Source organism: Stylophora pistillata, chromosome 14 (assembly GCF_964205215.1).
Source record: "Stylophora pistillata chromosome 14, jaStyPist1.2, whole genome shotgun sequence".
NCBI lineage: Eukaryota > Metazoa > Cnidaria > Anthozoa > Scleractinia > Pocilloporidae > Stylophora > Stylophora pistillata.
In genome coordinates, this window is record NC_142532.1 from 3,356,139 (window position 1) to 3,378,147 (window position 22,009).

The window sequence follows — 22,009 nt, forward strand, 5'->3', positions numbered from 1 at the left end:
GCGTGAAAATTTTGAATTCTTCCCCGCCCCTTTGTTCTAATTGGCAGTTGATATTTGGTTTTTGCGTTACGATGACCAATCGCAAAGCGCCCCAACAACGACTATGTGAAACTTAACATCATAATTTTCTTCCAGCTTACTTTCTCATTTCAAAATAATAGTCAGTATTCTACCTTTATGCTGTAGACGTAAAGAAACGACCCTCGCATTAGTGAGCTTCATGTAAAGAAATAGCAGAAAAGAAGCTTGTAAAAATCCAGGCGTCGATGGGATTCTAATACGTGCCTTCATTAGCTGGGTGCTATTGGCACCAATCAAATATAGCACCAAATAATCTCAGGTTGAAATTTCGCCAAAGCCTGAATTTTTCTCCGACTTCTTTCCTGCAATCAGCTCACCTGCAAAGATGGTTTTTTTAATTTTTACTTGTAAACTTACTTTCAATTTCTTGAAAGAGCGCCTCAAAACCATTGGAGTGTTCACTGCTCAATACAAACTCCATTTCAGCACCAACACTACTAAGCAATTGCGCGCTGGGCACGTGGTTGACAATCAAGCTGGTCACTGCATTCTCATTGCAATTTTCCTTTTTCACAAGAGTCAAGTGATATCCAACACCATACCTTTAGAACAAAACAGTAACAGAAAAAAGTAACTATTTAGAAAAACATTTGTCAACCCAGAAATCAGAAGGATACTTCAGAAAAACATCTTGAAGGAAAGAGTACGAAGAAGAATGTCCTGTTCCCAAATGCCGCTGTTTTTTTGCCACATCATTGAAAGTTTAAATCAAATACTGAGATATTGATAGTTTTGAAAAATCTCAGGGAGCACCACAGAACAAATTGATTTTTTTGCGACTTAGGACTGCACTTCTTTCCCTTACACCTGGATTTTTATAATATGACTTCGGGTTTGCAAAGCTTCATGGACTCCAGCACAGGGGCAGATAGTGAACCATTTAATCGCAGCCTTTAGAGATATTAGGGACTTTCAGCAGTCAGGACGGCAACGCCACGGAAGACGTCCATTAAAAAAACGAGTTTCTACATTTAGTTAGAATTTCGAAAATGGCTGCACGTGTTTACCGTCTCATAGGGCGCCAGACCTCAAACTCAACATGACACATAAAAGTAGCGTTGAGTTCCAAAGGCAAATTAAAATAATTTGCCGCCGCGGTTTCGCTTCGCAGACGACGCAAATTTTGGTGATTTCACGTTGTTGTTTTGCAAAGGACGGCTAAGAAATGTACAAAGTTTTAAAACGCACGTGCTGGGCTATTGTTCTGCCAATTAGATCTTTTGTTTTTCCACGTTCTCGTTGCCATAGCCGTCGTGGTTTGCTTAAAAGAGACCTTAAGCAGTCAGGGCGGCAACGCCAAAGAAGACGTAGATTAAAAAATTAGTTTCTTCTTTTAATTAGAATTTGGAAAATGGTCGCATGCGTTTACCGTCTCCTATGGCGCCTCACCTCAACCTCAACAAAACGCATAAATGGACCGTTGAGTTCGAAATGGAAATTAAAATAATTTGCCGTCGCGGTTCGTAGATGACGCAAATTTTGGTGATTTCACGTTGTTGTTTTGCAAAGGACGGCTAAGAAATGTACAAAGTTTTAAAACGCACTTGCTGAGCTATTGTTCTGCCAATTAGATCTTTTTTTTTCCACGTCCTCATTGCCGTCGCCGTCGTGGTTCGCTTAAGGTCCCTAATGTCCCTACTGAAAGGGTGACTGCAGAGGAGAGGTAAGACTCCAAGAAAGTACACGGATGATCATGTTGTGATGATTAAGAAAACTGGAAATTGTGTGTTGCAATCATCTGCAGGGTAAGATTTCGCTCTGATGAAGGGCTAACGCTCGAAACGTCAGTTTTTAAACTCTTTACGGTGGCCAATTCACATTGTCACCTCAGTTGATAAAACCAAAATTACGTGAAGATTACAATGACTGCCATTTCAACAAATCAGCGTTACTGGAGAGTCGAAAGTCACATTCAAGTCTGGTTAACTGATTAATTTTAATGAATTTCCACTATGCCAAACTGTTTTTTAAGACAAAGAAATACCATAATTTACCTGCCCTTAAGGAACAGAGAACTGCCACAACATCGCAGTTGTCCATCAGCCATGATGGCAATTCGGTCTCCAAGGAAATCAGCTTCATCCCTGAAAAACCAGAAACACAAACAACACATATTTAGCATAAAATAACGAAAATTTGAAGTGGATTGTCATTACGAGCGAAGGTGGTCAAGAAAAAAAGGCACCAAACTGTTCTTTATCCTTAACTCAGTGCGGCAATTAAACCACGAATTATTGTACCTTGCAACTTTACAGGGTAACTTACATGAAGTGAGTTGTCAAGATAATGGTCTTTCCTGCTTTGTGCTTTAGGAGTAAGTCCCATGTTCCTCTTCTGGCATATGGGTCCATTCCTGACGTGGGCTCATCCAAGAACACAGTTTGTGAGCCTCCAATAAGTGCAATAGCACAACTGTAAAGAGAGTAGAACTTTTCTAACCTTGCTCAAACAAATTGGCATTGGATCTTATGAAAATGACTGTATTCTGGTAATCCAGCCATTGAAGATCCAGACAGTTTTCAATTTTTTCAGAAAGTTATCTCTTAGTTATAACTAAAATGACGACTCAACCTGAAAAAAATTTTTACCATAATTTCCTTTTCATTCCACCAGAGAGCTTGGAGGAGGCCCAATTTAATTTGTCAGTCAGCTGAATGTCATTAATCATCTGCAAGACTTCCATCTCAGCTTCTTGCCCAAACGTTCCCTAAAAGTAACATATAATTGAAAGATTAAAGTTATTCACTAAGTGTACCTACATGTATGCAACTACTAAATTCTTGATCGTGCAATGATTATGCTCATATGTTTGTGAGATTTGATGGTTTATTATTATATATAACAGAATGACATTATAGGATCCAAGATTTTGCAGCAAAAATTTGTGACAATCAAGCCCAAGATGGGAGAATTGGCAAGTAACTGATCATGAGTAAAAATATCTAAATCTTCATCTGACAACTGAGTAATTATCTACTGATGACATGGCGTCTTCAAATCCACTTCACACCTTCAAGTTGATGAAAAATTTCAGATGTTCTTTAACTGTTAGTCTGTCAAAAAGAACATTATGTTGAGGACAGAGTCCCAGGCTCTCGCGGATACCATCCATGTCAGTGAGAATACTCTTGCCATTGATATGAGCAGAACCATTTGAGGGTGGAAAGAGACCAGTTAGGATAGACATGGTGGTGGTCTTTCCTGCTCCATTGTGGCCAAGCAGTGCTGTTATCTGACCTTTGTATATGTTCAGAGTGAGTCCATCCACAGCGACCTTGGACCCTTTTGAGCCCTTATAACAGATTAAAATAAAATCAAACAAAATAAAGAAAATACATTAAAATACAAGTACATGTAAAAACACCTTGTGAGCTGCAAATTAAGCCGCATCTTTACAACTGTTTGGGTTCAAGACCTACATGTAGCCAGCCTGGTCATTATTGTGTTCTTGGGCAAAGTACTTTACTCTCACAGTGCCTTTCTCCCCCCAGGATTCTAAATGGGTAATGGCAAATTGTCAGGGAAAGCCTCATAAAATGCCAGGGGAGGGGGGGGGCATCCAATCCAGGGGGGAATATCAATACTCCAAGTTGCTTCAGGCCATGAAAACCTGGATAAGCTCTACCTGATTGGGCCACTTGGCTTGAGTACAGACTGTAATACCTTCAAGTTACAGCAAGCTATATTCATTTAACTTAAACTTCCACAAAAAGTTGCCTACCCTGAACACTTTCCTGAGATCCTTTATTCCCACACCAATGGGCAAATCATGTGTTTCATCTTCAATCGCTGGATTACCAGAATGCTTATCCACTGGATTCAACTCCTACACCACAAATATGAAAAATAATACTATTTGACTCGTGAAACTGTAACAAAAAGTGATGTTCTTCCCCAAGACAAATATTATTGTATCATTCGACAATTTTGAAACCACAATCATTTTGTTTTGGAAAAGAGGAACTCCTTATAGGAGGTAACGCAGCATGGGGCAGGAATGTTTTCATCAAAATGATTTGCCCATCAATTTTCACCAATTTTTTGTGTACTTCTTGAGCTCTGTTGACCTTACCCTTCTTTCTGCCCTGCTCTGCTCTTCCCTGACTCTGACCCTATAGTCCTATCCAATAGTTTTTCCCTTGTATATCATACAGGTATAAAGAGGCATCTATGATCCCTTAATTTACAATCCGACATCACTATGCAAATTCTCTAACTTTCCTCTATACATTTCATAAGGTGCTAACAAGGAGAATTTGTTTAATAACCAAGAGCTTCTTATGCTAATGATCACTTCCTTTCTTCTCCTGACCTTAATGTGTGATTCAGGGGTCAGATATTGTAAGTAGAAATTAAGTACTAGTCACCATAAGGGGTCAAAGGTACCAAAGTAACCAATGTAACACTTAGAATTAGAGCTGATTAGGTGGCACAATGTTTCGCGAAAAAGAGACCATTTAGTAATTATAGTAATGCTGTGTACCTCTTCAGCTCCTACTTGGACAACTTTGTCACTGGAAACTCCACACCAGTAGGACTTTGTGAAGGGGAAGTAGAAAGGTTTGGGGATTCCATAACTACCAGGGAAGACAGCCTCGACATACCTGGGGAGAGAAAGATTTGAGTGTGACAAATACATCTGTCAACCAACAAAATAAATCATTAAAATCATCTTCACCATGGATTTAAATCATTTTGTTTTGCCTCTTCTATTTTGATAAATGGACTTCTTTGATGGTGTTTAAATAATTGCAAAAGTTCTCATTAACACCTGTGGTAAAATAAGTCAAAGTAGCTACCAATGACAGACTAGCTGGCAGGTTTGGCCACTTGGCATAAACATGTGCAACATGCCTATAGTGATAAACATAATTTCTGTCACACTCTTTCCAGATTTCTTTTCATTATTAAGTCAAACATGTTTGCACGTGTATACTTAATATAGTTATCATGCTTTAAAATTACAGCACAGTTTTTCTTTCCACAGCACTTCAAATAGAAAAAACATACCAGGTGAATACACCAAAGATAAGACTCTGGACTACAAGCATTGCTAGGACCATATCAAAGCTGAAATCGTCATCAGGGTCAGGAGACTGTGATACCCGGCTCCAGGTCAGACCCACCTCTCTGATCTCAAATTTGGCAATGATACGGGTTGCAATTCCCAAGCAAGTGTTAGGTAAAAGACATGCGGCAGCCTTCTCAGACCTGTGGTGATGAACAACAGCTCTGTTAAAACCCTTTGTGACCAAACAGAAAGTTCTTCTATCAATACAATAATTATTATTTTTTAGCCTTATAAGATCAATTCGAGTATTACAATAATCCCCTAGTATACAATAATACTTGAAGATTAATTTTGAAAAAGTGGTCGTTATGTACAAGCATAATAATATTATGTAATATACATTGAACAGTCATACACTGTATACCATGTACCTTGACATTGCCTCATAAGCCTCTTGCTGAGCAAATGTCTGATATGGAACCAGAGTACAGTACCAGGCCACTGCACCAAACAGCATAGCCACAGTGGGTCTCGAGAAGAAAACGCTAGAAATGGGAAATGTCAAAAGGTTAGGTCAGGCTAAATCTAGTCTCTAAAAGTGACCTTCTCTAAGGATAATCAACCCTACTTTTACTGCTATTAAGAAATCTAATACTACACTTATATCACACTCACAAGAACAAATAAGTACTTACCTCAATGCGAAACAGAACATAATGCTTGCTATCATGTACAGGAGAAGGAAAATGAAGATAAGCAAGCCATCGGAGAACTCGAAAATCTTAAATCCCTGTAGAAAAGGAAATATTTATAATTAGCATGTACAAGTGCTTTGACTCTAAAAACACTTCAAATGCATGACCCGATAATTGTCAAAATAAAAATGCCAAACAGATATCAAAATTATATACCCACCTTTAAGAAGGCTGTGGCTATAATTATCGCTATGAGCAGAAACAAAAGATTTTTGGTGAACCAAGCCAGCCAGTGAATCCAGTTTGCAAGTCCCATCATTTTCATTGATTCTTTCAAACGCTGTTGTTTCTCAAAGACTAGCTCCTGTAAAACAAAGAGAAGAAATTTATCACAGTGAAGCTCATTTTCCATTTTCAATACATGCAGATATCGATGAGGTGCGATGTAGTTGGTAACAATACAACTGACCTTTATAACACTCATGGCAGAATACATGAATGCTAGAGTCATGAGCAAGGGAAGAAGTCCCTCCACTGTCTGTATGAAGAAGTTCTGTGTGAACTTTGGATAAGGAAATTGCTAAAAAAAAGATAGAGAGAATACACATTTTTGAGACATACTATGCATCTATTGGTGAAAATATGCTACTATGATACAGGGTGATGCCTCACATGGGGCGTCAGTCCCATTTGCACCTGCCCTTTTGGGTTAGAATACTTTTCATATTCTTGAAACTTTCACCTCTCATTTTTGTAAAAACTAAATTTTTTAAAATCGTTTCTGGGATTTTCCGAGGTTAAAATATCTTTAAAACCGATGTTTCGACCTGTTTTACTGGTCTTCCTCAGGTCTTCCTAGTTTCATTTACTTTTGTCTCTAATATGTAATAATTATGTTTTTGTAGTTAGTACTATGTTATAAACCCAGTAAAGTTGTTAAAAAAAATTGATAGAGAAAACCAAGTAGAAGGAAAATGCCATGCATCTACATTGTATGATCTAGCACAGGTAAAAATGAAACACAATTTACAAGAAAAAAAAAATTAACATCAAATGGTCATGTTGCTTCAGTGCCTGAGTTTGCCTTCATCCTTATCAAATACATATAAAATAAATAAGCTGTTTGTAATTCAAACACTTACAATACAGTGTAAAAAATATACCTGCAGTTTTAGTGGAATTTGTTGACTCAGGTTTGCATGTTCTTGGATAATAGCCATATCAACTGCATACTGCACCAGCACAAAGTGAGAGGAATACCCTTGGCAACATTGGCTGAAAAATGACAAAATGTGTTCACAACACTGATCAAAAGGAATTTTCGACATTACACCTCTACATATACCAATTCAAAACTTATTAATAGTCAAGGGAAAGCTCCCTGACTACACAATTGGGGCATTTAAACTACTTATAGGTATACAAATTGTAAATGAGAATCTTCTCAGCTGAAATTTTATGCACTCAGGCCCTTTGGAATGTACAGCTGTGGGTGAACTGCCCCCTTGATGTCACTTCCTTGAACTTCACTTGGTGACAGCTAGAACTTGGTGAGACTGAGTAAGTAAGGGGGCAAAGTAAGTCCTGTTGCCCCACTTTGTTTCCAACTTCTAGTCAATATTCAATTTTGTAAAATAACCAATATATACTCCCTGGTCTCTCATTGGTTGAAAGCAGTTGATTAGCTGAAAACTTGTACATTTTTCATGTGACAAAGGTGCAAAGTTGTAACATGAGCGTAAATTACAAATAGCGCATGCATGTTATCAAGATTTCTTAACTTTCTGTGATACTTTTTTCCTGTAAATTATCACTAGGTAATCACCTGATTTCATGTGCAATTTAATTGGTGTAAATAAACATTTCTAAATTTTTCGTAAACTTCAAATTGCACTGGCTCACCCACAATTTTGTTGTCTTGAAAAAATTTACTTGCATATTAACCCCAAATTGCACTTAAAATCATGTTATCACTGCAGTGAGAAATAAGTTTCAAACAGTCTGTATTTTTACCCATCTACATTTCTCCTTGGCCCAACAGCCTGAAAGTTTGGGTAGGTATTTTCTGTCCTCCAGCTTTTCCTGCTACCACCAATGGTGTGTGAAAATCGTAGGCTGTACTGGATCTGTTTGGGAAGTTTTGTGGCATCTTTACTGATGTTGAAGTCCACAACTAGGATTAGAGATATCATTAAGGTTTTAAGAAAATATTTTTGAGAAAACCTCATAAAGGTATATTTTTAAACATCATTATTGTTATAAATAATAATTATATTAACTCATTTAAAATGTGCAGTACATGTTCCAGTTGCAAGCTGCAGCCGTTATATATGAATAAACATATTCTTGAGACAAGCTGTTCTCATCATATTTCCTGCCAAGAAGAATTTGTTTAACGATCAAGAGCTTCTTCAATTAGTTAGTGTGACATGTTGCGTGACATGCCCTAATTTGTCAAACCCATATTTAGAGATTCCCAGATGTTGGAAAGTGTGTTTATCCCTCCAATAAAGATGACTTGTTGTTTACCACAAGGTCTCTCCCTTTTTGTTCGTTTAGTGCGGCTTTCTGGCATATTCATTTGATACAGTTAGTGATCATTTCCTACATTCTCCTGACCTCAAAGTGTGATTCAGGAGTGATATTCAGTAAGGAGAAATTTTAGGTGAGTAATTTCTCTTGGGGTCAAAGGGTGAACAGTGGTTTAAAATCATGATGACCTAAAATATATGACCACATGTCAACCAATCAAAATGCTCTATTGCTGGTCAATATTCTCTCAGTATTGGACCAGGCACTGTCCCGAATGGTCTCAAATGATACCGCACTTGTGTCCCTTTGAACTTCAGTCATATAATAAACCTCTTATTAAACAAGCTTGCTCGGGACTGTACTGGAAGGATATCGGCCCTCGGTCTTTTTCGTACAGAGCTCGCTGCGCTCAGTCCGTACTGTCAAGACCTCAGGCCAATATTCTCCCAGTACGGTCCTCGCGCTTGGTTAATAAGATATATATACACCACCCATACCTGCATAGTATTCTTCATACTGTGAGGCCTCATCAGCCAGTTCCTCTGCTGAAGACCAGTTCTTCTTGTTGAATATGCTGTCGTGGACCACCCTTAACCCTGTGATGCCTGCCACTCTGTTCATGATTTTTCTCACTTAAGGGTAATAGTAAAAAAAAAAAAAATTAGGAAATGGAGAAAAATCACCACAAAATAATAAGAAAAAAAAATGCCATCCATGCCTACACTGAACTTCTATATGTGAACAAGTTTATCTGCACTGCAAGCTGGCTGAACCTCTAAGAAAAAGTGAAGGGAGCCCACTGCTCTGAAACTTTGAAATACAGGGTACCCAGCATATGCTTTTATATATGAAAAAACTAAAATTCCCAACTCGCCCAAGAGCGAAAGTAAGGCGCCAGGGTCCACCAGGCGCTGCTAGACCACAGCCCCGACACTGTATACAATTCTAAATGATTTGCAAAAGAAGATCCTTCCTTCTGAGTGAACACTTAACAAAATTTGTCTTTTTGCACATAACAAGCAACTACTGGATGAGGTTGAGCATGATATCATGAATTATCAATCCCGAGGTCTAAGTTATCTTCCAAAGCTGACAGCAGATGACACATACATGAGGTTTGATAATTCATGACATCATGCAAAAACCCAATTCAATAATTGTTTTACTGTACAGTTTTAAAAACAATCTGCAAAGAAGACACTTCTCTCTGAGTAGCTCAATGGATAGTGCGCTGGACTGTTGTGCGGGAGGTCAAGGGTTCGAGCCCCAGCCAGACCAACACTCAAGGTCTTAAAATAATTGAGAAGAATATGCTACCTTTCTATAACATCAAGAAATGGTTAGATATTCTAGTCTTCTCGGATAGGGATGAATAAATGGAGGTCCCGTCTCCTGCAGGGCTGGGGGTAGAAGACGTTAATTTCTCACGCACGAGATTACTGTGTGATGGATGTCCTCCCCTGGGGTGGAATGGATGGGATATATTGGGTGGACTACTCGCATGGTTCGCATATGTTCCATTCTACTCCTACCCTACTGTGGTAATACAGTGAAAATGGTTAGAACACTACCTGATGAGGGAATGAGAAACAAGGGAGACTCTGAACTCAAGGCAATAACTTCATGTTAACTTCACTTAACTGTACATTCTTAACCAATCATAGCTTTCATAAGTCTAATATTAAGGAACATATCATGCATGTTATATGATTGTGCAAAATATTTTCACAGGCTAACCAGCTCATGGCTTTAGCAACAGTCCTGCTCTTAGCAGGATTCCTGTAAGCTAACAGAACACTGTCTCTAACCATTAACCACTAAAATGCATACCTGGAAGGGATGTTGGATAATAAGCAAGATATGTCTTGTTCTCCACTTTCTTCCTCCAGAAGGCTGCTACTTCTGCAGTGTTATTCACAGTAACATTCTTGGGTGGATTTTGGTTAAAATTCTTCCTGTCATCTCCAGATATTAAACTGTTCACAATTTCTTTTGGTATATCTTTTGTTGCCAATGGTTCAAAAGTACCTGTAAAAATCAGAATTGTTTTCAATCACACAACAATCAGTGTTTATGACCACAACTTCATCAAACAAAAACAAAATCCTCCTGATGAAGAAAATTAATTGAAGAGAAGTGCTAAACTTCATAATAAGGGAAATCATGAAATCTACAAATCTACAAATCAAGCTAATGGTGTTTTTCGAATTGACCCCAAAGTTTAGGGCTGAGGGAAGGACTATCCGACGCTTCAACAATATTTGTGTCCTTTGTGGTGTTTGAAGTGCTGGAAGATCTCTACCCGAATAACAGTCATGCATGCTTTTCTATCGATCCTCACGATCCTAGCAGTTGAAAATGTATAAAGAATATGGAGAATTCAGGGCAAAAATAAAAGAAATCAAAAACGTACAAATTAACGAGCCACTTAATTAATGACAAAGAAAGTAATACGTCAGACCAAAAAAAATTGGAATTTATGTTTAAAGAAAAGGTTAATTTCTTCAATTAAATTAACGGTAGACGTTTCAGGAAAATTTAGCCAGGCTCTTTTATTTGTGACATGAAAAATTGCCAACTCCTTACTCAGAGAAAAATCCGATTGCAATGAAGTTTTTTGACAGAAATTTCATTTGATCTGTAGCATAACCAAGATCAAAGCTTCGAAAGGAAGAAGCTTTGATCTTTACATTAAAAGGTACCAACCTCGAGATAAGATTATTTTCCTCCTCAGAATAAAAGAGAATGAACTGTGTGACATTTGAGGTTTTTCTTGGCATAACCTTTTTTTTTTTTTCAGCAAGTTCCGAAAAAAAAAAAACAGCTGAGAAGATATCGAATCTCAGTTTTTAAATCGCGAGATGCTGAGAAAAATGTATATTTCGCGCTAAAACAATTACCAATCAAAATTGCGTATATCCATCATGTGACAGAAAAGAGGCCAGGAAACTCAGCATCAGAAAAAAACATCATGGCCGTCAAATGGCCATCAAATGGCTGTCAGGATTCGCCAACCGAAAAACGTTTTAGTTCAGGTTCGATTGGGCCGAATAACAAATAACAGCTCACGGATAGAAGAAAATCGTTTTAAGGTCAGGTAGATGACATTCAAATATCCTCAAACAAACTCTGCTTATGTTTGTAGAGTTTAAAACAGGTCAAGTGTTTAATGACACTTACATTTAATGAAAAGTTTCATTTAACTATACTTTTGTTTACACACGCACCATTGACTCAAGATCATCAAAGAAGCTACACGGAACAACTAAGAATACAGGGTCGCTGAGCTCAACCATATTGTCTACCAAATACGATAAGGCTTAAGTTTTCATTAATTTGAAACGATATGTACAAATTATTACTGTTAGTATTGCAAGTCTCACATTGAGACATAAATTAATTTTACATTTGTGAGTTTATTTAGACCAGAATTTATTCAGTACTATAACATGATACATACTGAAGCAGTTGTCTTCCGTCTCAATGAACAACCTACAAAAACAAGAAAGTATATTATTGAATTAGAGGAATGAAACTACATGTACATGCCAGGGCTCGACTCTAACGGTTAAGCCAATTAGCCACAGATTAGTAGAAATTCAGTTTTGGCTTGTGGTTTTCGATTTTCACTGGCCAGTTTGGTTGGTAAACAAACTGAAATTGTCGTAACATCGCAGGTTGTCACTAGCCACTTGGCTAGTAAGTTGAAAAGTTAGTGTCAAGCCCTGCATGCCTAACTGAATTACGTTTGGCTTTACCTTCTACACCCTAACATCAGTGTGCATATTCTCCATAGTGCTCTCTTTACATTTGTTTAACTGCTGACAAGGAGAATTTGTTCAAAACAATCAAGAGCTTGTTTAGTTGGTGATTATTTCTTTTATTCTCATAACCTTAATGAGCGATTCAGGGGTGATAATTGTAAGGAGAAATTAGTTGCTAGCTATAGCTAATCTTAGGAGCTAAAAAAATTAAGTAAATTCTGACTATTAATAGTACCAGTTCTCCAAAAACTACTACCCAAACACTAATTTTTCCCAGTGAAAACAACAGACAGTAAGAAACCATACATGCTCCTATCTAAACAACATTTACAAGGCTGTGCTCTAAGAAAAATTTAAGGGAGCCCAGTGCTCTGAAACTGTGAAATCCAGGGTACCCAGCATATGCTTTTTATTTCAAAACTATGATTCCTGAGTCGCCCAAGAGCAAAAGTAAGGCGCCAGGGGCCACCAGGCGCTGTTAGACCACAGCCTTGAATAAGTCATTACAGAACATAAAGTTAAAGTGAAAATACCCATTGTCCCTCGTGGTCTGCACTGCAAAATTAACCGTTTCACTCCTAAGATCTCATTAGCAATTCTCCTTACTCTCTGCCATACAATTCTCACCATTTTCGTTTGGAGAAAATTTGGCACTGGATCAACCAATAATCCCCTTAGTGATATTTCAATGTTTTCTCATTTCCTGTCTACTTGAAAATGTGAATGTATTGTTGGTGTGAGGAGAAATTCTGTCCTGGTCACAAATGGGAGTTACAGGGTTTCAACAAATGGTAATTACAAACATCCCCCCCCCCCCCCCACACCTTTAAGTTATCTTCTGTGATTAAGAAACAGGCTGTAAAATCTAAAAATTTAGAGTGGGTCTGTATTTTGAAGTCTACCAGCCATTTGTCATGGGGGTAAAGCTGTGTAGCATCAGTACTAGTTTCTTCCCATTAAGCAGCACCCCCTCTAAGTGTAATGACACACATCCAAGAATATGTCCTCCTTATTTTGTTACAAAATTTATGCATATTGTGCCTCTAAATATTCCACAAGCTAGTGAGGATGATGCTCTTTCCCCAGTTCTGAACAAAAGTATGCTGGATACTTCCAGTTATTTCCACATGCCGACAACTATGAGTGTATACATGTGTTCACAAATTTTATATGAACATGCAAAATTTTTTCAATAAATGTTCTACAAGCTTGTGGAAACACCTGCTCCTTTTCAGAGCCATTAAACAACACACATTCTAAACCACCAGGTATATGTATGTCAATGCCAAGGGAGGTTTTTCTTCTCCAAGAAATACTGAACAGCCAGGAAATAATTTATGCCAATTTAAATTGGATATATCAACAAAGTTGAAATGGTAAATTGGCCACCGTAACAGCTACAAAAGCTGACGTTTCGAGCGTTAGCCCTTCGTCGGAGTGAATAGAGGAATTGTGGGTTGTGTGTGCTTTTAAAGGCAGAAAATGGAGCTATGTTATTGGTGGGAACATGATATGACAATATAATATGACAATTTACATTGCTGAATTCCAAACATGCTGGACATGCTTCACATACAAATGAAACTTAATATGTAAGAAATGGCTTAACTCATTACAGAAGCTTCTACAGCTTAATGGTAATTAAAGCAGCAGAGCACGGAAAGCAAAGTTCTGAGTTAGTGGGGGTGGGGTGCGTGGTCATGATGGGATGAGTACATCCTCGGAGACCAAGGGGCTGAGATGATTTCAAGTTAGGGCATGAAGAGCCCCTGGGGACATTGTCTTGCAAGACTAGTTCCAAACAGTCGCAGTCGTTCTGCCATCTGATTGGTGCCAGAAAATCTGTGTTTTTCTGCCCAATCAGAGTGAAGTGTGCGTTGGAGTCCTTTCGTGTGTTTTAACACGGACATACACCAGTAGGTCAGTTGCTCGCTATGTTAGTTTGGACCTTGCGACGGAGATTTGCTTGAGGTGAAAAAGTTTCAGTCTGAGCACACAATGTAAGAGAAATCGATCAGATTGTTGGCGAAAATCTTAGCGGAAATTATACTGAATACTTTCGCAGGTATCACTAGAGAACGTGTTTTAAAGTTTGCGAGGTTTGTATACAACACGATGGTTGCAGTAATTGATATGTCGCTTTAAACGTTAAACGAGATTTTAAGCTCAAATCTTTCAAGATTTTTTGCATAATTTGTTGTGACTGAAACTTTGCCAATCCCGTGAAGTTATTTCGTCGCACGGGCCACTCAGGTATGTCGAGCAACTGGTATTTGCGTAACTTTCTGTGCGTTCCAAAATCTAATCTCATCTTCACTTGAAAAAAAGAAAAGCTAAGCGTGGAAACTTTTGCTTATTATATGTGGGTAGATGACCCTGTACTACTAAGCTGACATTTGCAATAACGCAAACCCACCCTTTCCATCGAATATTTCTTGGTCTTTGGTTTTGTTTTTCCCATGGAAAACAGCATCGGATCGATTCTCAATGATCAAAGGTATTTAACTTGGTCTTCCACAATTGACAGAAGAGGTGAAATGACAATGACCAAGGGACAAGAAGAGAATCCGTGGCCTTCCTAGCTCAAGAATTTCAACACTCGGCAGCAGTTGAAAGATTAAACCCTTTCCAAACCCCTTCGGTAACTGGCTGAAAACATCTCTCCTTTGCACGATGTTCTCGTTAATAAGTTTTTGTTCAGATTTTCATTAGCTAACTGGAAACACAGCTAAGCTTTCTCCTAGCACTTGCTGGAGGTCATCCACAAACTTAAGGTTCTCTGCAACCTTGGCTGTATTGTGAACGACTTTACTACTAAGATTAGATTTTGGCACGCACAGAAAGCAGGAAGCTACGTAGGCAAAAGCGCCAGTTGCTCGACATACCTGCGTGGCCCGTGCGACGAAATAACTTCATGGGATTGGCAAAGTTTCAGTCACAGCAAATTATGCAAAAAATCTAGGAAGATTTAAGCTTAAATCTCGTTTAACGTTTAAAGCGACATATCAATTACTGCAACCATCGTGTTGTATACAAACCTCACAAACTTTAAAACACGTTCTCTAGTGATACTTGCAAAAGTATTCGGTACAATTTCCGGTTACCGTAAGATTTTCGCCGACAATCTGATCGATTTCTCTTACATTGTGTGGCACCAATAATCAGATGGCAGAACGACTGCGACCGTTTGGAACTAGTCTTGTAAGACAATATCCCCAGGGGCTCTTCATGCCCTAACTTGAAATCGACCCACAGCCCCTGGGTCTCCGAGGATGGGATGAGTAATATCTTCCTTTCAAATATTTTCAGTCTCTAAAAGTTAGAACTTAACCTGGCTTCTGGTATTGCGTTTCTTTTTAAAATTGCATTACATATGCAATGTATATATTGTGTTCCATACATTCACACATTGCTACATTTTGACTAACAGTAATGTACATTGCTATAGTCCATTTGAGTTTCAGGGGAGATAAATTTGTGCGAGTTTTTTTGTGTCTTGAGAAATAGTCATGTAGTGAAGACGGCTTATGGTTGTCAAAATGAATATACTGTGACACATTATTTTGCGCAAGTGTTCAGTGCATTGCAAGTAATACCATCTTAATAAATTAAGATTATTTCCTTCCTGTCATCCATGGGCTTAAACATGTCAGGACTTTAATTATTAAAGCAACAGAGAGCTAAATCTGCATAAAGAATTGTTTGTCTGCCTCACAGAAAGAAAAAAAAACATCATTATCTTATGTAAATTATCAACTATTTTTTCACTCAGATCAGCTTAAGTGACCATCCCACTGACAATTCCTCAGAGATTTCAAAGAGGAAATACCAAACTAAAATATAATACTTTCATTGACAAAATATCAGATTTTCTCCTGTTGCAAAAAACATGAGATTCCTTACGTCCAGTGAATGCATCATCTTTAAATCCTCAGAGGTGAAAATGACAATTCAGTCACCATGGTAACCAGGTTTATCAAATTGCCTGTTTTATTTTCAGCTAAGAATTTTTTTTTTTGAAATTTGCAACACTACTTAGGATTGAGTTCAACTTTTTGGGGAGGAAACATTTCTTGTAGTGGTTACTTCTTTTATTTTGATGGTTATAGATGTTGAAACACTCAAGATAATTTTATCTCAATTCATGCACAGCCTTCTTGATAATTTGTCTCAATGTGATATCACCTGTGTTAGGGATATGATATCTTCCTGCAAAATTTGACTTTTCTTACTTCAGAGCTTATTTTTTTCGTGGTTTTAAGTTAGAGCAAACATTTTTCCTTTAATTTTTCCCTTGTTATGACAAAAATGGAGGACTAGTTCTACACGTCTGCTTTAAGATGCGGTAAACAACTTCACCCTAGAGGAACAATTTATCATTTATAGTCCAATTGTTTGGGTAAAGATAGTCTCGGAAAAAGACTGTTGTAGGCAAGATTGGCTGCCATTTTGACAACGTAAGTGGAAGTTATCATTAGCCTGAGGGTAAAATTGGATGGTGTTCTAAATGTGAAAGTTTAAACACCCCTGAGAAGGATCTGATACCTTACAAGTATCTGGATTCACAAAACATACACGTAGATTTGATATAACCTTGAAAGATAGAGCTGTATATAAACTCCAGTTTAAAGCACAAGTGATCATCAGACGTAAGTTGTGTTCTGCCCACAAAGAGTCCAGGGTCCTTATACTTTACAAATTTAACAACCCCATCAAATTCCAATTTCTGAGCTTAATGGCAAAGAAGGTGCTGACTCATGTCAGTATTAAATGACTTAAGTTTGAATCTCTTATTAAGAAAGTTGATATCCCACGCATTTAAATATAATTTATAATTATATCATTACCAGTGACAATGAGATTTCTACGCTGTGATAGATGGCGACAGGCAGCGCTCAATGCAAGTCAAATATCACCTGGGAATAACAACATTGTTTAAATGAGTAATTTCTGCAGGCTTCTTTACTGCAATTGCTATGACTGCTGTCCACTTGTGAAGATCATTTCTTATCTTGAGTATTTGTGGTCTTATATGTCAAGTTCTGCTGGATTTCTTTAACTCACTGCCAGGGACTGCTTAGCATTAATTTTTTAAATTATGCCAGTGTATTAGTTGCAGCTTAGTTTTACGTGCTCAATTTTGTCGCCTATTCAGAATTGATGCAGCTATAAATGTGAAATCAGGTATCAGGTTTAATATGCGATAACTTTATTCGTTCACATCTCGATCCATATTGAGTTGGAGACCGAAAAGTGCCTTGATCTTTCAACATATAACCGCAGCTGGTTGAGGAAGTCTTAATTTTATGATTGCAATTTGCACCACAGCTTAATTAATCGGCAAAATTTTGTAGTTTACGAACAATGCATCTTTCGATGATCACCCCAATTCAACGTGAACCATCAGGTGTAGTGGTAGAAAACGTCTCCAATCCTTTGGATTGTTTATACCACTTACTGCCTTTCGATAACCGAGATCAACTTACGGAGTTACGACGACGCAGACCATTTAGAGTTTCCTTTAAAACAAATCGGTTCAGAGATACTTTCATTCCAGCAAGCGCAAGACATTTTAACTAACATTTATAAATTAGTTCCCTTTTAGGTTTGATTTTATTGTATAATATAGTTCTATTATATAATTTGTACACCTTTGCAATTCAGCTGGAAGCTGAATTGCAAACATCTATCTATCTATATATCTATCTATCTGTATCTAAAAACATGAGATATCGCTTTGGTACACAAGATGTTTTCGAGACAAGAGATATCAAAAGGCGATAGGATCTTTCTCATCCAGTTAAATGAAGCTTAAAACCGAGTAATACATCGTTAAAATATTGCTTTATTGGGCAGAGAAACATTGTTTGCCGTGAACTTAGTAGTCTCTTATGATATCAATTAACTGAAAGAGCGGTTCGCAATATTAGCAACCGCTTTTGAGTATTCTACTTTTAAATGTTTAATAATATCTTGTGTAACCGAGAGTTGATTTCTGTGCGATGCCGAAAACTTTCACAAGTATATTTTAAAGCTAAAGGGTGATCTACGCAACGCTAACGAGGATTCAAGCTATCAGTTTTTTTCTAAGTAATAAATTCTCCCACAGTTTCGTGCCGGTTTGTCAATCAACAACTAGATTCGCCGATCGCATTGTATATAAAATATTACTCGTTCATTTTCAAATTGACTTGTTCAGCTGTGCTTTCATGTATCGCTCCGTTAAAGAATGTTTTCCTACTTCCTTTTCAAATATAAAAATTGAAATTAAGCAAATATGAATTACGTAATGTTTCTGAGAATGCCTACTGTAGCAACTTACTTCGGTAGAATTAAAACTCCTATGAGAAGAACAGGTAATAACAGCTCGAACACTGTGCCTATCGGCCGACGAATCTGCAAAAAAGAATGTAAAGACAGTATTATACGTTGTTTGAGCAGCAACTGAAGGGAAACCAGTGAGCGCTAGAAATTAATTTGTACGTAGCCGCATGCAGATTTCACTTCAGGAAGAAAGTCACTGCATTTAACACAAACCTGTAAAATGAAGTTTTTCCATAGAAGCAAACGAAATTGTCTGAAACGATTAGCCATGGCCGAAAGAAAATGAAAAATTGACTCAAATTTACGACGTCATCTCTTTCATGTATTGAGCAGATGAAAGCGGAACCGCATCGAGGTGCTTGCTTTTATCTATGGGCGATCTCATAGACTACGTGTTTAAAATTCAAGATGGCGCCTATAAAAACACCTGTTCACTCAAGCGGAAAAATATCACGAATTAACTGTCGTGGTGGCTTGAAAAATAGTGGGAAAATGTTTGATTTGCTTTATTCGAATTGAAGTGTAAATTTTACTTCGCACACTGCTTAAAGAGAGACATTTTCACCATTATATTTTCACTTTCAAATTAATTTTAGTATGTTCGTTCAGCACTGTTTGTTTTGGTTACCAGACATGACATGTATTGTTCTCGTTGTCAAGTGTCGTATGGCCTGATCAGAAAGTTTTCATTAGCATTTAAAATTACGATAATTATAGTTATGATTCTACTGAGTTTAAGCGTGTTGCGTCAGCATTTGTAAAACATATCTGTTCTCTATCCCAGCTTACCAAACTCCAAACAAATTAAATCTACTGAATTTGAAGAAAAATTTCAAAAAGTAGCTGTGTTCGACAGGTAACACTCGATTCCGCGTGATATTGCTTACGCACGCTAAGGTTCTTGTTCTTTTTTGTTCAGGATATCTACTTCCAAAGAGATTTGAAACGTCTTTTATTCGCGCGAGAGCTCCCTACTTGCACTTTTAGGACCACACATGCATATTGAAAATATTTTCATTTTGCAAACTTCTAACCACAAACAAAAAGATCCAGTTCAAGTTTACTCAGGTGTAACACTACATGCTAATGTTTTTCGCGCACACAAATCTCGTTGCGGAATGACTCGCCAGAGAGATATATATTTACATAACGGACAAAAAAATTGTGATCTTTGGAAAATATTTCTCAAAAAGGATGGTTTTTCTTAATAATGCAATTGAACAATAATGTAATATTGTAACAAAAGTTTCATTTACGGTGTTGCTTTTGACACGATGATTTTAATTATTCAGAAAGGTTATTTTATTCCGATAAACATTGCTGTGTTCACGAAGAAACTATTACCAGGTACCTATTATTAAAACCTGATCGGCAAAATCGGTGCATTCAAAGAAATAGCTGTTCAATTATCAGAACTATTCAATCAGATCAGCTGAGTTTTCATGTTAAATCTCAAAGTTATTTTATCTACAGTTAGTGCTAAATATTCAACTGGTTTTTGCCTCCGGGCAGTTGGGATTCTTAACTGTTCCGTTCGATTTGAATTAATTATTTCAGTTGTTTACTCGGCCCCCACTAGCACTTGTGCTACAAACACTGCCGAGGGTAAAAAGGTATTATTTTCAACTTTGCGTATGGTAGTAATTTTGAAATTGTGCTGGTAAGCGCGCCCAGCCGACTCAGCACCGGGTTTAAAGTTGGCAACAAGAGCACCGTCAGGGACGAATTGCATTTGAAACTGAAACGCTAACAGAAAAGCTGTAACATGGGGCTCTTGTATATAAACTTACACCTTCCTCTACACCTATGAATATTTTTCCCAAAAAGTCAGTGCAAACTTGAGCAATCAAGAACAAATAAAGGTGAATTTTGTAGTGCCAGTTTGTTGTGGCTTTTTGGGGAACTATTGATGCGCATCTGAACTAAGCGGGCATTGGGGTCTATTAGAAACCGAAAAACCGCAAAATACTCGATCAAAACTGAAAACCGCTTGCAATACCGTCCAAACCGATGAATTTGCACATCTCAGTTGTCAAAATCCTAATTAAACTGATCGATCTGATACTTGGTTTCGCGGCTATTCGAGATCAATAGAGGCGTATAACTGCTGCTCAGCTGCAGATTGAACAGAAACAGGAAGCCCACTATGAAAAACCGAAAAAGCACATTGGACTGACCAAATCCGAGTACCCGTCAAAGTTTTTGACGAAAACCGAACACCAAATGCTAAAAACGGAAAACCCAATGAACAACAAAACCTGAAAACCGAAGGTTTTTGGCACAAAAACCGAAAAACCGATCTAGAACATATAGCCAAAACTAAGGGGGGGGGGGGTGGGTGATTTTGAAAAAATTTTCCTGCAAGCGCTTATTGGAAGAAAAAAATTGCATGCAGCCCAAATGTAACAGAAAAAAAAGAAAGAGCATTTACAACGGAAAAAAATATCCTGCATAGCAGACTGCTAGAAAAAAAATTTCTTGATGACCAGAAATCACCCACCCCCCTCAAAAGTTAAATGGTCGGCCCCTTAGAAACTCAAGCAGATTTGCATGTCTTGGTTTTGTAAATTGTTTATGGAACATGTTATTCTCATGTCATCGGCCTGTATTGATATAGTTAATTATCAATCGTTTCATACCCAGCTAATCGGTTATTCTCCTTTCTGTCTGCCAGCCTTGGGATTTACGGATTTGAAGTCGCAACCACTTAATGTGAGGCCGGTAAACGAAAATTTTGGGTCTGGTGTTGTTGTTGTTGTTCATCATCATCATCATAGTTTATTTAATAAAGCAGGTTGAGGGATAGGCAAGACATTACGTCCTGATGTGTTGAGAAGGTCACCCGTATACACAGCACACTTTACTTTCATCTTACTCGCTTGACTCATGATTAACTTGTCTTCTTATCCAACTACACCTAGACGAGTACGAATAACGCCATAGACGAGTACAAATGTCACGCGGTATTTGTACTCGTCTATTGTAGTACCGGTTAAACTGGTTTTCTCGCATCGCGCAAGCGAAGAATTGGATTGTAGTTACGGAAAAAAAAAAGTGACGGACAATTTCAATCATATTTCCGACGACGAAGAGTCTGAATGGCTGGCAAATATAGATCCAAGTTCATTTGATGAATCGAACGAAGAAAAACAGCTTGACGACCAGAAAATTTCTTCATTTAATGAAGAAAATAGAAACAGCACAACAACGCGCCAATTCCGTTCCGCTTCGCATACTTCTGTCACGCACTCCCCGTAAATAAATATCCGCGAAATTCGCCCGCAGAAACAACAGTTTGGCGTGTTTGATAATAAATAACTTATTAGACGTTTTGTTGTGTAGTATCGCTGAGTATTTTTACTCGTTATTTGTATTTTGACTCGCGCTACGGGCTCGTCAAAATACGACACAACTCGTAAAAATACTCAGCGATACTACACAACAACACGTCCAATAAGATTTATTTATTAACCAATTGTGCTTCGTGGAGTACAAATAACGCGCGAGACGAGTACAAATATCACGCGATATTTGTACTCCAGAAATATCCACGAAATTCGCCCGCACTGAAATAACAATTTGGAGTGTTAGATAATAAATCT

The 22,009-nt window shown here is 37.8% G+C and overlaps 1 protein-coding gene across 2 annotated transcripts in view; it reads right to left on the reverse strand.

Moving 5' to 3' along the window:
* The window catches only part of LOC111330231 (phospholipid-transporting ATPase ABCA3-like), a 43,373-nt gene extending 24,583 nt beyond the window's left edge, over positions 1 to 18,790 (reverse strand). Inside the window, exons 1-19 of one of the 2 annotated variants that reach the window (XM_088745296.1) lie at positions 18,621 to 18,790; positions 18,406 to 18,479; positions 11,780 to 11,811; positions 10,150 to 10,347; positions 8,817 to 8,951; positions 7,801 to 7,960; positions 6,951 to 7,062; positions 6,257 to 6,367; positions 6,008 to 6,151; positions 5,788 to 5,882; positions 5,524 to 5,637; positions 5,092 to 5,292; positions 4,565 to 4,685; positions 3,803 to 3,907; positions 3,092 to 3,373; positions 2,670 to 2,788; positions 2,347 to 2,493; positions 2,076 to 2,165; positions 439 to 623 (exon numbers count right to left, since the gene is read on the reverse strand). In XM_088745296.1, the coding sequence (XP_088601422.1) occupies positions 439 to 623; positions 2,076 to 2,165; positions 2,347 to 2,493; positions 2,670 to 2,788; positions 3,092 to 3,373; positions 3,803 to 3,907; positions 4,565 to 4,685; positions 5,092 to 5,292; positions 5,524 to 5,637; positions 5,788 to 5,882; positions 6,008 to 6,151; positions 6,257 to 6,367; positions 6,951 to 7,062; positions 7,801 to 7,960; positions 8,817 to 8,951; positions 10,150 to 10,347; positions 11,780 to 11,811; positions 18,406 to 18,479; positions 18,621 to 18,677 (2,482 nt within the window). In that variant the 5' untranslated portion in view covers positions 18,678 to 18,790. The remainder of the gene's footprint in view (positions 1 to 438; positions 624 to 2,075; positions 2,166 to 2,346; positions 2,494 to 2,669; positions 2,789 to 3,091; positions 3,374 to 3,802; positions 3,908 to 4,564; positions 4,686 to 5,091; positions 5,293 to 5,523; positions 5,638 to 5,787; positions 5,883 to 6,007; positions 6,152 to 6,256; positions 6,368 to 6,950; positions 7,063 to 7,800; positions 7,961 to 8,816; positions 8,952 to 10,149; positions 10,348 to 11,779; positions 11,812 to 18,405; positions 18,480 to 18,620) is intronic. The other variant, XM_088745297.1, reaches the window with a different exon arrangement.
* Between the last annotated feature and the right edge of the window lie 3,219 nt (positions 18,791 to 22,009).